Source organism: Heteronotia binoei, chromosome 12, assembly GCF_032191835.1.
Source record: "Heteronotia binoei isolate CCM8104 ecotype False Entrance Well chromosome 12, APGP_CSIRO_Hbin_v1, whole genome shotgun sequence".
NCBI classification, from domain to species: domain Eukaryota; kingdom Metazoa; phylum Chordata; class Lepidosauria; order Squamata; family Gekkonidae; genus Heteronotia; species Heteronotia binoei.
The window spans coordinates 47,772,869-47,789,951 of NC_083234.1; the positions used below are offsets into that span (position 1 = coordinate 47,772,869).

Below are 17,083 nucleotides of genomic sequence, written 5' to 3' on the forward strand. Positions count from 1 at the left end.
AAACTGTATGGAGAAAATGAGCTGCAATATAGGATCATAATGGTACTGGATGTGACCAAAAGTTCATTTATTGCAGAATTCTGTTTCCAACAATGGGTAGCCAAAGACTTTTGAATATCTCCTAAATAGGGCATCAAGGTGATCTCCTCCTTTTATCTGACTTCCAGCAGCTGCTATTCAGTGGTTTTCTGTCTCTGATCATCATACCTGAAAGAGGAGACTGCAGAAGTCAATGGAACCTGGATCTCTCAAAGGGGAATCTCAACAAAGGGGTTTGTTTCTGCAGTCTCCAGCTTAAACAGTAGTAGATACTTGTCTGTAAGGCGGTATGAACCACCTGCCATTTGCAAACACCCCAAGTATATTTAATTTCATTGTGCAAGGTGCTTGTATGCTTCTGATAGTTGGGGCAAATAAGAGGCTTTGGGAAATGAGAAACTGAGGTCTTGAAAATGGAAGGAAGGCGTGGGGTTGTGGCTCATCTTCTTTGAATGCAAAAAGTTCCAGGTTCAATCCACATCATCTCCATTCAAAATTTTAGGTAGTAGGCAAGAGACCTCTGTTTGTGATCCAAAACAGTTGCTGCTGTTCAAAATAAACAATACTGATCTGGGTAGTCCAATGGTCTGATTAATTATATAGCAGCTTCATGTGTGGTTTAAACCCCTCCCTTCACACAAATACCACATTTTCAGTTCAAATCACACACATCATAGCTGCTATTTACCAGTAAAAATACTAGTTTGGCTCTGAGTTCAGGCTGACTAATAAGAAACTATTTTTGCCTAACACTGAAACAAGGAAGAAATGCACAGTTTTTGCACACACAAACACAAAGTGAAATAACACGAGGATCTCATCTGTGAGCCCACTGAAAAATCATGAAGTTTCCCCCTTCTCTGAATGCATTGTTGTTCCACTGAGACAATTCTTATTGAATCCTTCAAGCTCACAAGAACCTGTTAATTGTTCTTTTGATATTTGCTAAAATGGAAGTAAGTGGAAAATAACTGTCAGCGTCTCAGACTTCAAAGTTTACTTTATGCAATCTGCAGATTCCAATGGTAACTCCTGATTAGGTCACTTCAGATGGGGCGGGGTGGGGGGGGGAGAATATTAGAATGCTTTCTGACCTTGTTGGGGAAGGAGGCGGCAAACGTCCAAAGATACATGCCATTTTGCAGTGTTCTGGGGAGGTTTCATTTTGTAGGGAGACATGCAAAGAGTACCGCCACTTCCTGCCTTAGGCTGTACACTTTTAAAAACTTACACAGTTGTCACTGGATTCTGGTGATTGTATAAAATTGCATAAAGCACAACCCTGTTCACCCAAGCCAAGAAGGTAGCAAAGGGCCAATTCACTCAATACAAAGTCCTTTATGTTGTCAACTTTGAATCATGTGAATAAGTCCAAATATACATCACCTCTAATCTGCTGCCTGTTCCCTCTGCTTCAAGTTATCTGTACATGCCTCATTTAAATAAGCTTATTTAAATATGTACACATCAAAACTGTACAAATTTACAGATGGGACAAATTAAATACTCAAAGGCCAAAGGTGCCATGCAAGTGGGTGTGTTGCTACTATCGGCAGCCACATTCCAATACTGACATGTCATCGTAGTTTAGCTTGTAGGTAACCACACCTTTATCTAAATAAAGCAAAGAGATGGGAGCCAGCTTGGTAGGTACACAACAGGCTGGAGAAGCTTTCTGGGGATCATTCAAGTGAACCAAAGTCCGGGCCATGGCATAGGTGGTTGTGACCTGATCATCCAAAGGGTAAGAACATGCTCCCTTACACTGGTATGCTTCGTAGGTTTGTGGAGCAATGATCCAGGAATCCCAGCCAATCTCCTTGAAGTCTACAAGGAGTGAAGTCCTTTTGCAGCTGCTTCCGGCGTTCCTTCTTATGCGGGAGGTTGAGTCATATATGATGTTGGATCTTATTTGAAGAAGCTTCTCTTCGCTGGGTCTGGTATAGAAATCATTCATGTCCAGGTCCTGAAGATCTTGCATCTGCTCATGCTCTATCATTTCATTCAATTCATGCTTCCCCTCTTTCTTGTCATGGCCTTGGTCATCTGAAAATACAATTAATAAAGGCTCGTTCTTGGCCTCTACATTGATGTCTATATCTACTTTAACTCCTCCATTAGGCTCCTCTCCCCCTCTGTTCTCAATCTGCACCTCTAGCCGATGAGTGGTTGAGTCTGAGTGATGCCATTTCCTGATGGCCTCTGTGACCTCAAATGTTTTCCATTCATTGTCAGTGCTGTGAATGTGTCTGGATGCCAGCACTTTCATTTTCTTCTCTCCTTTCTTTTTCCCTTCACCATGTTCATTCTCCAGCACTTCAAAAATGGTGACCTTCCTGTCTGAACCACCATAAAGCATTCTTGCATCTTCCCCCAGGGTGTAGAGCCTCAGTTCAGCCATAGTTATCTTTTCATGGCGAGGGATAGAGATGTTGAAAAGAAGAGGGTATCTCCGTATTCCATTGAAGTGGACAGGATACAAAATCTGCTCTGGGGATTAAAAATAAATATTTATTACACTTCTGTCTTGTAAATGTATGAGCACATGCACCCAATAAGGAGGCTGTATGCTTAGGGCATGTCTATACTACAAATTTAAATCAAATTGAATCCACCTTGGCTCTCATTCAAGAAACTTGGGAATAGTAGTTTAGCAAGGATCAATTCTAAGACTTTTTTCTTCTTTTTCTTCTGCTTTTTTGGGACTCTGACATTTTTGTTTTATATTATCGCCTTAGTGGCCATAGAAAAAATGGAGTAAGGTCAATGCAAAAGGAAAGCAATTTCCACTAATTTGTGTCACAATTGCCTTAAGAGCTTACAATGAAAATTTCTACAAGAAAGTTGAAACAATGTATAACTGGTAAAATCAATTTTTCCTAGGAAAGATAAATCAAGTCACAAATAGAAAAAATATAATATGAGCAGTGAACCAACATCTGATATGGTCACTGTAGAAATTACTTAATACAGTGAAAGACATTTGACAGTACTGGTTCGTGGAGAGGGGTACATTTTAAAAACTTCAAGAAGATGATCTAGGTGCAGAAGCGTATCATGAGTGCTCTCTTTACTTCAATAATTGTCATGTCATAATATATTCCATTATAATTTTGTAATGTATATGTGTGTTTTGCAGCAATGGGCAATTAACAACCTGATCTATGAGATGCTTAAGGTGGAACATTTTGATCTAAACAAATTCATGGTGACTCATGAGTAAGTTTGAAATGGTTTATGGATTGGGCAGTTATAAAAATTTTAGTACGAGCTAAATTAGATGTGATGAGAAAGCTAGTAATGGATTTTCATTTTATTAAAGTGGAAAGAGCAGTCCGTGGCATGGGGATCAGACAGGGAATATGGCATGGGGGAAGTGGTTTAACATTTTTGTCCTACAGTTGGCTCCCTAGAACTTTTGTCCTACAGTTGGCTCCTTAGAATTTGTGTTTGCAAAGAGCCACTGATGGAGATCAACTAAAGTTGAGAAAATAGTACAGAGTTAAAGCCTTCTATTCCCTTTCCTCAGACCCACCCCCAGCTGCTATTTCTACTTTAACAAAAGGGTTCTGTCCACAGATGTGTGAAGATATGTCTAGTATGGCCTTGTTTATAAAAACTCTTATTGCTTTTTGACTGAAGCACATACCTAAAGAAGGATTCAATTATCTTGTCTTTGATTATGGCTTAGTTATTATTGAGTACTGTGGCAATTAAGTCATATTAGAAAGCCACAATACCTGTTTGTCATGCCACACTGTTGTTGTTATTATTTTTTAAAGACAGGCATTTGCAAATAACAGCCTACATTACAAACCAATTAAAACACAATGCTAAGTTTTAAGTCAGTTTAGTTTGGTTGACTTCCATAATCTACACTGAAATAGTCTATCAATCATGAACACATCCCATGTAGATTTCCAGCATCACCAACATCTAAGATGCATGCATAGATAAAATATGCCATTCTTTTTTAAAAAGTGAAATATAATTATTTACATGTTGAATTCTTCATTCTTCTATTTCCATGCAGCAAAGCCTTAAACAGAACTTTCTGATTCTTCATTTCTTTTTACCCAGACATTTAACAGATTTTTATTTCCTTTTAGCATTTTTGTCAGGCATCATCCTATCCACCATTAAAACATTGTTCTATATAAAATGCCTACAAATGCCATTAGTTGATGTAAATTTGATCACAAGGAAATATCCAATCAATGGACACACTCCACTTGGAAGTTCTTAGCACCCAAGAGCTATTGAAATCAATGGAAGATGTGTAAGATGACCAAAATTGTATTGCAAGAAACTTCCAATGATTTCTATGGGTCGTATGCTGGAGAGAACTTCTGAGTGGGTTTTGGCCATTGTGATGCCTTCTAAATTAGATGAAAAATTCTTTCTGTAGTACAGTCATCTTAAATGTGGTACAGATAAGATCCCTTTCCCTGTTTTAATTCCCAAAATCTAAGCATCAAAGCATCCAAAAATGTTTTTTTTTTAAAAAAAATCAGAGCTGGGCCATGCAATGAAAGATCTAGAAAACAGCTCCTGCTTCAAATGGTTTGCAGTATGAACTTCAACCAGCTGAGCAGATCATTTCACATTTCATCATAAAGCAAGAAAACCCACTAATTTATGTTTGTATTGTGTCTCAAACATTTCCCTTGATCTCAAGTTAACAATTGTCCTCTTTCATCTATACAATCTAGTCATAATGTAATTATTGCAAAGATGAGGATTAAAATAGTTGAAAAACATGCTTGGTCCTCTGAGGATCTCAGAACTTACCTTCATTTTTGAAGCTTCTAACAATGTTGGCAGATGGCATGGATGTCTTATCAGTGGCAAACCTGTTATAGAGCTCTAACATATATTCTGGAGGGTCCACCTTGACTGCTTCTTGCGTGGGAATGTCTGAGAGGTTAAGTGCCTTCAACAATGCATTTTGCAAATTTTGAAGAAGTGCATCCTGTTCATCAAAAAATGGCATGTCTTCCTCCAAAAGAGGTACATCTAGGCTCATTATGGGACTACAGTTTGCAAGGTGGACCAAAAAAGTAAGGGCTGCCCAGATCTGAAAGGCTACAGAATCCATTCCTTTGTTCTAGCTGGCCACAGTACTCAACAAGTTTTAGCTCTGGTGCTGTCTAAGTGGCTGTTGCATCCCCAGCAATGGATATATACAGCTTGTGTCACAGACAGTTGACAAGTTTGGAAACTCTTTGCATGAAACTTGTGATCAGTCTCCCTCCCCCTCTGTCATCCCCCCTTCACTGAGGTCTTAGTAATTGGATATGGTTTGCTCTGTCTTCTATGGTAGCTCCCTTATCTCCTCCAGTGTAAGCTGTTCACCAGCTTTCTGTTGCTATCTCACAGTCCTTTCTCTTAATGAGCATTTTGTAAACATTCCACTTTTGGATACTGTGAAATAAAGCAACTTTTTCTCTTCTGCAGAAGATTTGACTCTCCTTCCCTTCCCTTGCTGTTTGCTTTGTTTGGCCTGGCTGGCCATTTTTAAACCATGTATCTTTGTTACAGTTTCATCTAAATATGTGTACAACACCACTTCCCTGCTCCATGTTGTTAACAAGTTTCTGCTAGCATTAACAGAAACAAGACCTATTTAACAGAAGAAAGTAGACCTTCTTTGAAATGTTTTGGCTCAGGTTCATCCATCTTCACAGAAACCTTTAAATTAGTATAAAAAGAGGGTGGCAAATGTTTAGAAAATGGAAATGTGACATTCCAAAGGAAAGATCTTCATTCAAAATAAATGTTCCCTATATAAGATAACAGCCACTGATGGCCATTTTATTTATGGAAGGATTGAGAGCCACATGTAGTTCTTCCAGGCACTTCCTCCTATTGTAGGAAATTGGCTGATACACCATTGCCCACTAACACTTGGGGCCTAGCAGGTGGTTACCCCCTTGATACAGCTGAAGCTGGACTGGATGAAGGGCAGATAAGCCGTGAGCCTTCCAGAGTTGCAGGTCTCATATGAGGGATGGAAGTAACCTCCAACAATCGCCAGCCCTTTTCTGCAGCCAATGTGCTCCCATCTAAAAGGAAAGCAAACTGGTTGTAGAGAAGAAAAAGTAAAACTACTACCAACCAGCAGCTACCCAGAAAAGGAGTGAGTTGGCTATAGTGAGGTTGGTAGTGATTTCACTCCCCTATTCCTATGGCCACCTTGCTCTCACAAATGAGGCTGCCTTATACTGAATTAGGCCATTGGTCCATCACAGTCAGTTTTGTATGTTCAGACTCATAGCAGCTCTCTGAGATCTCAATAAGAGCTCTTTCACTTTACCTGCCAGCCAGTTCCTTTACCTGGAGATGCTGGGGATTAAACCTGAGGCCTTCTGTATAATAAGCAGGGACTCTTCCATTGAGCCACAGCCCCTTTTCTTTGGGAGCCTTGACAATCTCACTTCCTCATCTGAGCTGCTGTGCCTCACGCTGAGGAAAGAGTGGGAAAGCTGAGAGAGAAGCCCTTTTCTTTCTCTAGATACAAAGGCTTGGCTTAATGTCAACAGGGGTGGGAACAGACAACTCTACACACACAGAGATATTCTTAATTTCAAAGGCTGCGTTCTATATTGAATATTAATAGATACATTATTGTGTGTGTGTGTTTGGTGTGGTGGTGTGCAGGGTACACAGTTGTGTCACTTTTTACGCTGATGACAACTGTCAATGTGGCTCTCAACAAGACAGGGTGTAAGTTTCACTGATCTGATTATTTGAGAGGGATGGTCTCACTGAGATTCTCGGATATTGTTTACTATAGCTGTCCAAAATGTGAAGATCAAAGCTTGTGTCTGGTGTTTTGAATTTCAAGATCTACATGAATGTTCAGAATTTATTTCAGTTTTTGAAGACCTGGATAACAAAGCTTGTGATTCATCTCCCTAAAATATCTTTCAAAATACAAAACTGCGTTTCCTTTAAAATGCCTTAAGCCAGTTTGGTGTAGTAGTTAAGTGTGTGGGCTCTTATCTGGGAGAACCGGGTTTGATTCCCCACTCCTCACTTGTAGCTGCTGGAATGGCCTTGGGTCAGCCATAGCTCTTGCGGAGATGTTTTTGAAAGGGCAGCTGCTGTAAGAGCACTCTCAGCCCCACCTACCTAACAGGGTATCTGTTGTGGGTGGGTGGGAAGGTAAAGGAGATTGTGATTGCTCTGAGACTCTAAGATTCAGAGTATAGGGCAGGATATAAATCCAATTTCTTCTTCTTCTTCTTCTTCTTCTTCTTCTTCTTCTTCTTCTTCTTCTTCTTCTTCTTCTTCTTCTTCTTCTTCTACTTCTTCTTCTTCTTCTTCTTCTTCCTCCTCTTCTTCTTCTTCTTCTCTATCAGCTCTTCAGCCTGATGAAGAAGAGAGCTGGGTACATGATATTTGGCATGACTTGCTAGGTGCCAAAATTAATTTTAGAAGGCTAGTTCAAACTCTAATATTATTACTTCTTGCAAAAGTCATGTTTTGGAGCCTAACTGGATGACAGAAAGTCACAGAAATGACTCAGCTATGAGTGGTGGGCAGGGAAGGTTATGGCTACCTGTTCCTCCCCCGCCCTGCCCAGTGCCATCCTAAATGGAGAGACATCATTTTTTTGAAGTCAGTGGCTTAGAAGGCTGTATGGATTGCACTGTTGATATCTTTATTGGATGTACAAATTGCACAACTGATTCCTAGATTTCATTTTGAGAATCAACCATGCATACACCAAGTTCAGAGGCTAAACTAGCTCATGGCTGTTCAGAGTTTGGGCAAACTTTCCACCCAACTGAGAGGTCACCTAATTCATCCTCTCTGCTCAATATTTTTGTGTCTTGAACTTTTAGGAAGATGAAGTCAGTTGCTCACCATTTTCATACTCCATTTAAGCTACTGTCACCAGACTAAAACTGTACATTATACACAAATAAACACAGTAATTACCAAACTTTCTGCTAATGCACTAGTATGCCATAAAACATCTGCTAATGAGCAATGAAAATAAATGAATGAAGTAATTACTGTGTGGCCCAAAGCAGTCACTACAGAGGAGATTGCTTACTGCATCTCTCTATGATGCATTGTTCTGTCCTTGCCTCATTCCGATCTGCATCTGGTACAGGCCACTAATATTAATGTATTTATCTATGTATAATTAATGTATATGTACTTATTAATGTACAGAGCCCCATGGTGCAGAGTAGTAAATCTGCAGTACTGCAGTTGGAGCCCTCTGCTCACGACCTGAGTTTGATCTCAGCAGAAGCTGGTTCAAGTAGCTGGCTTCAGGTTGACTCAGCCTTCCATCCTTCCGAGGTCGGTAAAATGAGTACCCAGCTTGCTGGGGGGAAAGTGTAGATGACTGGGGAAGGCAATGGCAAACCATCCTGTAAAAAGTCTGCCATGAAAACATTGTGAAAGCAACGTCACCCCAGAGTCGAAAATGACTGGTGCTTGCACAGGGGACTATCTTTACCTTTTTACTTATTATTATAAGTATCTATACCCTGTTTTATTTAAGGAAGCTTACTATAATAATACAGTGTAGGTAGAATATAGTGCAGATGGTGCAGAATTGTTTTCTGTTGCTCCAGAAGGTCAGATCAGAACCAACAGGTCAAAATTAAATCAAAAGAGTTTTTGTCTAAACATTAGGAAGAACTTCCTGACAGAGTGGTTCCTCAGTGGAACAGGCTTCCTCGGGAGATGGTAAGCTCTTCTCACTTGGAGGTTTTTAAACAGAGGCTAGATGGCCATCTGACAGCAATGCTGATTCTGTGAATTAGGCAGATCATGAGGAGAGTAGGAAGGGTTGCACCAGTGCTTAGTTCTTGTGGCCCTTTCCTACACTTTGCTGATTGGCACTTTGGGGTCAGTCAGAAATTTTTCTCCAGGCCAGATTATCAAGGGATCCATACCCATCTTCTGGGTATGGAGCTGGTGTCACTGGGGATATGTGTGTGGAAGGGAGGTATTTGTGAATGTCCTGCATTGTGTAGGGGGTTGAACTAGATGACCCTGGATGTCCCTTCCAACTCTATGATTCTAATGAAAACATTACAAGTTAAAACCAAAGTAAAATAGCAAACCCAACAAGAAAAGATGTCTGCTGCTCATAGCCAATCAAAAGCCCTGGCCCCCAAACCCCCAGAATCCAAACAAGCCTTGCAGTGCCTCTTGAAGATCTCCAGTGAAGAGGTCTCCCTCGCCTTTTCAGGCAGTTATTTCCACAAAAGGCCTGAGCTCAGACCAATACTAGTCAGGCCACGTTAAGCAAGAAAACAACCAGCATGTGGCAGTAAGAAGACCATAGTTGGTAAACAGGGACATATGGGAGAAGACAATCTATTAGCTCTATGAGCCTGAGGCCATGAAGGGCTTACAGGTCATAACCAGCACCTTGAACGGAACTCAGAATCAAACTGGCACCCAAATGGACATTCTGTTGGCAGTTGGTAGTGATCTTGTACTGTTGTTGAAGGAACATTGAAAGACTAACAGATTTCCCTGAAGAAGCCTGTTGGTAAAACACATGGGGAATTTTTAGCTGAGATAAATATATATACTTTTTACTTTACTTGCACATTCAGCCTTGGACTTATTTTTTTTAAAATTTCTTAGTGATTGGTGCAGCCTTTTTATTTTCTCCTTAAAATGAGCAGCATATGTCCACATCAGCTAGCAGTTCTGCATTTTGGACCAGTTATAGTTTCCAGGTTACTCCTGAATATCACCTATGAGAGATACAGTTGGACTTTTTTGAGAGCACACTTTGATGCATTTTCTTCTCCAATCTGGCAGATTTTCTCAGTTACCATTGCAGAAGTGATATTGTTCCTGTTCTAAAAAAAGTGGTTGAATCTGTCACGCATATCATCTTGCATTGTGAATTTTATCCACTCCTCTCTAAATTTATACCTTGAAAACATAAGAATTTTAGGACTGAAGTACTCTGGAAATATCTCTTAGAAGATACTCAGAAATCTGTAACTTATGTGGTAGCAAAATTGTGTGCTACAGAAATTAGAAAGCAAAAACAGTTGAAACTATTGAGATAGATTTTTAGAGCTCTAAGTTTTTGAATGTAAGATGGTCTTATGTGATGCTGTAACTTTTAGATTGGTCTTTGATCGTAATAAATATTGACTGACTGGGGGTGATTCCGCATTAGCCTTTGCTCTGGCTCTGACGCTGTGTTGGTCAGATGTTGGTTTCCACACATTTTGACCCGGGGCAGCAGTTTGACCCGCCTCTGAAGCGGTGCTGCCCCGGATTAAGAAGACTGGCAAAATACCAGATTTTTTTTTTTTTGCTGTGGTTCCGAGGCTCGGAATTTTATGTGCGGAACTTGTGCCAATGCGCTGTCAAACTTCTTGCATCAGTAGAACATACCCACATAACTCCACGCCCATGATTCCGCCCAGTTATTTCATCATACTTCCGCAATTTTACTCCCTTTGAAAATTATGCAATATCTTCCTGAAATGGATTAACTTTTTTTAAAAAAACAACTCATTTTGCATTACAATGCGAAAACATGTGAATTTGATAATGTGCCACCGCATTGTGATTACATTGTGATTACGTTCTTCCCCCCTCCGAAAAAAATCAATCCTGACTGCTATTTTTTTTCCAAATAAGATTGTTACAATGCAACTAACTAAAAAGCGATGTTGCATGAACTACTTTAAACATGCATGATTGCCACCTTTATCGATCCCCCCCCCCCCCCATGGCCTCAAACGGGAGTGGAAATTTGATTATGTTTACAGCTTTATATTTTTGATAGGTTGGGGAAACTTTCTCCCTTAACCCCTCTGTATATTCCCCCCCCCCCGCTTTCACGCATCTGTTTGTAATTTGTTATAGGTTTTAACGGAAAACTGTGTGCTTAACATTCAGCGTGTGCGGATAAAAACGGTGGATCGCCAACTCAGATTTCATGGGGCTTAACCTGCCAATGGCAGGGCGAAAGGAAAACGCATGACTTTGCCAGTATTATGCCTCTGGCATTACGTTGTAATGCAAAGACGTTACATTGTAACGTGAACACACATGCATGGGGAAAAAAAAAAGGGAAACATATGAGGGAGGGGGGAACTCCGGAAGCAGCGGTAATGCGGAATCAGAAAACATGGAACAGATTGGGAATTGAATCTGGGGAAAATCCTCTAATGCGGAAACGGGAAATCTGGCCCGCATGGAACAACCCCGAAGCGAAAGGAGGGCAAACGCCAAATGCAGAATCAGCCTGAGTTTCCAGGTTGTCTTCAAGGGCAGAGCACATTACAGTAATCCAACTATGAGGTTGCAGAAGCATGGGTCATTGGCTCTTGGCAGAGTTTAAGAAAAGTTGAGTTTAAGAACAGAGTGTGTTAGTGATCCAGATGCAGCTGATGGAAGGCATTTGTGGCCCTTGAACCAACAACAATTTTGTTCATCTTTGTATCAGGTGTGACTGAAGAACTCAGCAAATTCAGGAGCAAAGAAAACATCTGGTCTCAGAGGAAGCTGCTTGTTCTGTCTTCATATTAGTCTTTGCTCTGAACTTGCCTCCTTTCAATCTGGAAATGCACCAGAATAGTGACTCATGTAGAAGTGCAAATGTGGACGACTCTTCTTTCTCTATTATACGTCGTAAAGCAATCCTATCATAAGTCTGGGAAGCAAATTCTGACCTTCCCAAATTGGCTGGCAAGATTCAATGTTCATATGTCTTTCAGATTGCAATGATATTTATATCTATATATGTGCAGCTCTGGATAATCACTTGAAGATGACCCGTCATTGCTGAGTTCCTTGAACTATGGGTGGTATGAAGTTTTCCAAAATATGTGCTTGAAACTGGAGAAATTCCTCCCATCGCACATTAGCAGAAGCTAGCTGATGCATGAGGTAACCGCTGGATGTGATATGGGAGATAAAAGAGGATGTGACATGGACGGTGTGATGAGTACATGGCGGGCTAATTAAAATTAGTTTCCATTTCTCTATTGCTCAGAAGCTGACTTCCCATGTATTGCATTTCATAGCTGGACTCTGTTATTTCCATAGATGGGCCACTCCTACCTTTTATTAAAGGTAACTGTTAGAGTTTAAAATGGCCCCAGTCAAATACAGAATACAAAAAGCAAAAAGCCTCCACCCTTTCACAATTAATAGCCTGCACAGGCAATTATTGATACATGGACTGGGGAGGATGAGATCATACCTATTGACCACACACACAACCTCCACATACTGGTCAGATGTTCTGCATAGAGCATTCAATTATATAGGGTATATATGGAACAACTAATCCACATGTGAGGTCAAAACACATGGCTAGTGTGGGCATGATTTTCCTTCTTCATGCACGAAGTCTTCCCAGGTCTGTTATGCCATCTGCACAGGTCTTAAATGTTGACAACACAAGAGACAACAGGGGAGGAAAGGGAGATGAGAAAAACAGGACATGTGATTGCATAGTGAATTAACTGATGCAGCATGAACCAGCATAATGGATGATTAATGGCCGAAAGGGCAAACTTTTCATTTAATTTACTGGGATCATTCTCAGTGGGCCATTGGTCTGGAGGGCTGCAGCCAACCAAGAGTAAGCTGAGCCAAGCCCCAGAAGACTAGCAATATCATAGAAGCTGATTAGCATAGACCTTGCCAGGCCTTCTGCCAAGCTACCACCAGCAGGATCTTGCTCAACAGATCGTGCTACTTGGATGGGACCCAACTCATCATGGTGCTTGACTTGGACCTGATCAGTGCTAGTGCAAGAGGAGGCCATGGACAAACTTATGTCCATTGTCATTGCTGCTGCTGCTGCTGCCCGGAGGCCACTAAGCTTGTGGTTGGGATATTTTAACATTGCCATCCATCCCTGACTGGAAAAGGAACAGAACTGGGTTTCAAGTTTCCTTTGAGATTATTTGAAACTCATTTGGTCAATGGAAGCACCTGTAACAACAACAACTCCCCCCCTTTTTTTTCCTTGAAGGAAAGGAAGTTCTCATTTGACATTTTTTGAATTCTCTTGTTGTCAACCCATTATTTCATTGTAACTTTGGTATTCATTTGGGTGTCAGATAAGCTGAAAAGAGTATCTCTCATGACATTGACAAAAGCAAGACAGCAGCCCAAACTCTTTTCACAAATTTCCAGTTTATTGCCTGTCTCCCTTGACTGTGATGCTATTTCAAGACTCACATTCTTATCCTTAATGAGAATTCCAATCCAAAACTCCATGAACTCTTCAGCATCAAAATTCCCAGGAGCGATTTTTCTGTTTTTATAGCAAGTCATGTCTTTTTTGTAATCTGCTCTGGAGATTTCATTCTTCAGGAACTTGTTGGGTATTAATGGTTTGGCAAAGGGATATTTTAGTATATATTTTAATTATGCCGACTTCAGTTGTCAATGGCAAATATTTAAAGAGTAGTAAAAACCTCCTGCAGAGACCATGAGTTCTTGGTAGCACTCTGAAAAGCAATGAAAATTTAGACTAGCGTATTGTGTTGAACATGATAATTGCCATAGCTTTAAATAATAAAGGGGCAAAAGAATTTTCAGAACAATATGTAGAGTTCTCCGATTAGTTTGCCCTGTGCTACTGGTTTCTTTGCATCCTTGCAACAGCTAATTCTCTTTGCTAAAATGGACTGGTAACTGCTCCAGGTTGGTTGGCCTGTTCTTACTGAAGAATGAGCAAACTGTGAAATTTTGCCTACTACCCTAATAGGCATTGTATGAAATATTGTGGCTGCGAGGGCTCCAGACTTTGCTAAGCCTGCTAGAAGGGGAAGAGGAAGCTCAGCTTCCATCAGTTTGCTGCTGTGCAAACAGATCTCTCTCTTTCTCTTGCATGCATGCATAGAGGAAAGGAATGACACTGTTTCATGCTAGAGACTGGAGTCCTCACTGCCAGTGCATCTGCCTCTTGCAGCACAATCCAGAGAGGGGGTGGCAGAAAGTCTTTTGGGAGCAGACAAGCTGCTACATGGGTGCAGAAAGGGTTTGTACCGATGTACGACCGGTGCCACCACAGCGGGGGGAGTTTTGTGAGCAGGGAACCACCTGAGCGCTACTCCACCCGAGGGCAGCGGCGCCTGAGGGCTGTGCCCGAGTGTGGGTGGAAGTGAGGCGGAGCGTGGTGTTCAGGTGGAGGAGGGGGTGGAGTTGGGGGCATGGCCAGGCTTAGGCAGCTTCCTGAGCATTTTGGCCCATGACACGCCCCCCCCCGAGAGGCGCGATGTTACACAGGCAAAAATAGCGGTGTGTCCCATAGGCACTTGTTGAAACCAAAAACAAAGGTTGCCTCCGCTGCTGTGGAAGCTCACAAACCCCTTAGGGAGCGGCATGATTGCCTTGCCAATCCCCTCATGCCTTGGGCTGACGAGCCCCCTCCCCAGCACCCAATCGTGGTCTCCCCCCTCCTAGAAATACTTCTGTTCTAGCTGCGCACAACTCAGCTGTTAGGGAGAGGAGCGCGTGGCAGGAAGTTCTGCCGGCGAGCTCCCAGCCATGCAGACTTAGAGTGAGGGACAGGCAGGCACGTTGGTGATGGGTTTTGCACCGCACGGTTGCTTTGACAATATCTTTGACTTGCAAAGAGAGAGAGAGAGACCTCTCTCTCCCCTGGGGCTAACTGCTCTTGTTTCCAGGTCTCCGCAGGTTTCGGGCTCCTGGAGGCTCTGCATGTGAGGACTGTTGCCCATGGCTGGGTAAGTTTCACTGTCCCCCCTGCCAGCCTCCCCCTCCCCTCGCTCTTGACTGCTTGGTGTGCGAGCAACTCTGGCACTTGAACCAGGCAGTGGGCTCCGGCAGGGGGCATTTGCTGATCCCACTCCCCTGTGCTGCCGCCTGCTCCCTTCCCTTGGTCTGCCCTCTGCCACGTTCCCAACCCCTGGAAGGGCATGGTGTGTGTGTGTGTGGCAGCTGCCCCATTGTGGGGAGTGGGAGAGACTGTCCCTTTAACAGAGCGCCCAGCTGAAAAGCAGCCTGCTCTTCCAGCCACCGCCCCTGCAGGTGCTCTTGATCTCTATCTCCGTTTTGCAGGTGGGATTCCAACACAGAGATTTCCGCGTGTGTCACTCCACCGCCCCTCCACTCCCTCAGCGGTTTCTGCCTGCCGCTCGGAATGGAGCCCCACCCATGGCGAGACTGTCCAGCGCATGCCAGGGAGACTGTTGCACTCTGTTCCGGAAAAATAAAGTCTGAGCTGTGCCCTCTGTTGTCTCTCCTGCTTGGCATCTGCTGCACATTCCCTGGGCAACTCCCCCCTCTGTCAGTGGCCTCTCTGAGGAAATGCCCGGGAGGGTGGGCAGACTTGGTTTTGTGGAGGGGGGGGAATGGTCTATGAGCCACCACACTGCCCCCTTCATGGCTGGACAGGGGAGGGGAGTGCCACCTCTCAGCCTGCTCGGGCTGACAGCCTACCCAACCCCACAGGGCTGTTGCATGCTGGGCATTAAGGGGGGGCTGATGAAGTGGACGTAGAGTTCTGTGGCTGATGCACTCGCATTCTGATTTCCGTGGCCCCCAAGAGGGTGTTCCATGCACATGGCAGGGCAACACAGGGGGTCTCTGGGTGGGAGGGTGTCTGCTTCTGGGCTGCTCACTCCCAGACACACATTCCAACTGCTGTCTATGACTCCTGCACTTGGTACTTTCTGCTTGTCTGCCTGCCATTGGCAGTGTCTCTGATAGCGGGAGGGTGTGAGGAGATTGACAGCTTCTCCATGGTCCCATGTGGCCCTGTCTCGCCCCCACGCCCGCTTCACCACCAAGCCAGGCTTCTCGTGTGCGCATGCCCAACCTCACTCCTGTTCCCTCCCCGTGTTGGTGGGTCGTCTCTCCTTTGCCTGTGATTGTCTGGCCATCATTGGCTCTGTTCTCTGTTTGGGGGTGGGTTGGGAATGGCTATCAGCCTCTCTGGGGCTGCCTCTCCCCATCCCTGACCGTCATGAGCCACGGCACATGCGCCAGGACTGGTCAATGGGGGGGTGGGGGGTGGGCTGGCCCTCCCCTCCAGCTGACTCTGCCTCCCTTGTGTGCCTCCACCAGCACCATTGCCATGGCAACCGTCTCCCTCATGGCAAGCTACGCCTCTCCCCTCTCCATGCTCCAGCGTGCCAAAGTCCTCAGGAAGTCTACTAGTGGTGCAGCAGCTACGCCATGGACGGCCACCACTTATGTCTGGATTGGGCTGCCCAGGAGCAGCCAATGCCAAGCAGCTGAGTCATGACTTCCCTGCTGCTGCCTGCTGGTGTAAATTCTTTACCTATGAAGAACAGAAGCAGGACATTCTGGTGGTAAGGAGAGAAAGATCAGTGCACGTACTCTTCTCAATATCTGATACAGCTCTCCATTCTTCGCTGTGGTTCCTATTGTTCATGGATGTCCTTGAGATCTCTCTGCCTTGTCCTTCTGAATGTGACACCTGATAGATGTTTGAAATACTCCAGTGCCAGATGTTACAGATATCAGCCAGCCAGGGCTCTTTTTCTAGCAGAATCTCTTCTGCATATTAGGCCACACACCCCTGATGTAGCCAATCTTCCAAGAGCTTACAGGGCTCATAGTACAGGTCCTACTGTAAGCTCCAGGAGGATTGGCTACATCAGGGGACGTGGCCTAATATGCAGAGGAGCTCCTGCTAGAAAAAGAGCCCTGCAGCCAGCACTCTGAATCATGCTTGGGAACTAACCAGCAGTCAGTGTAGATGAAACAACAGGAATAATGTGCTCTCATCATCTTGTCCTTTTCGGCAATCTAGCTGGAGACCAGTCACAGTTTCTGACTATTCTTCAAAGGCAGTCTCAAGTGCAGCATGTTACAATAGTCTAGTCTAAATGTCACTGGCTATGTCTCTTCTGTTTGTTTCCAATGCAGCTGGCAAACCAACCAAAGCCAGTTAAAGTCATTCCTTGCCAAGGTTGCCTCTGGAATACCTAGAAAAAAATCCAGATGCACCTTTAAGATGTGGTCCTCAGGTTTTAAGGGAAGTACAATCCCAGCCAATAGAAGTACCGCGCCCATTCCTACATCA

The 17,083-nt window shown here is 43.5% G+C and overlaps 1 protein-coding gene across 1 annotated transcript; it reads right to left on the reverse strand.

Annotated features, from left to right (window-relative positions):
* Window positions 1-1,178: 1,178 nt before the first annotated feature.
* Window positions 1,179-5,285, reverse strand: BMP10 (bone morphogenetic protein 10). The gene is made up of 2 exons (XM_060250955.1): window positions 4,831-5,285; window positions 1,179-2,529 (listed from the first exon to the last, which is right to left on the reverse strand). Exons 1-2 carry the CDS (start codon window positions 5,135-5,137, stop codon window positions 1,586-1,588), a joined length of 1,251 nt encoding a protein of 416 aa, XP_060106938.1. The 5' UTR covers window positions 5,138-5,285; the 3' UTR covers window positions 1,179-1,585.
* Window positions 5,286-17,083: the final 11,798 nt, after the last annotated feature.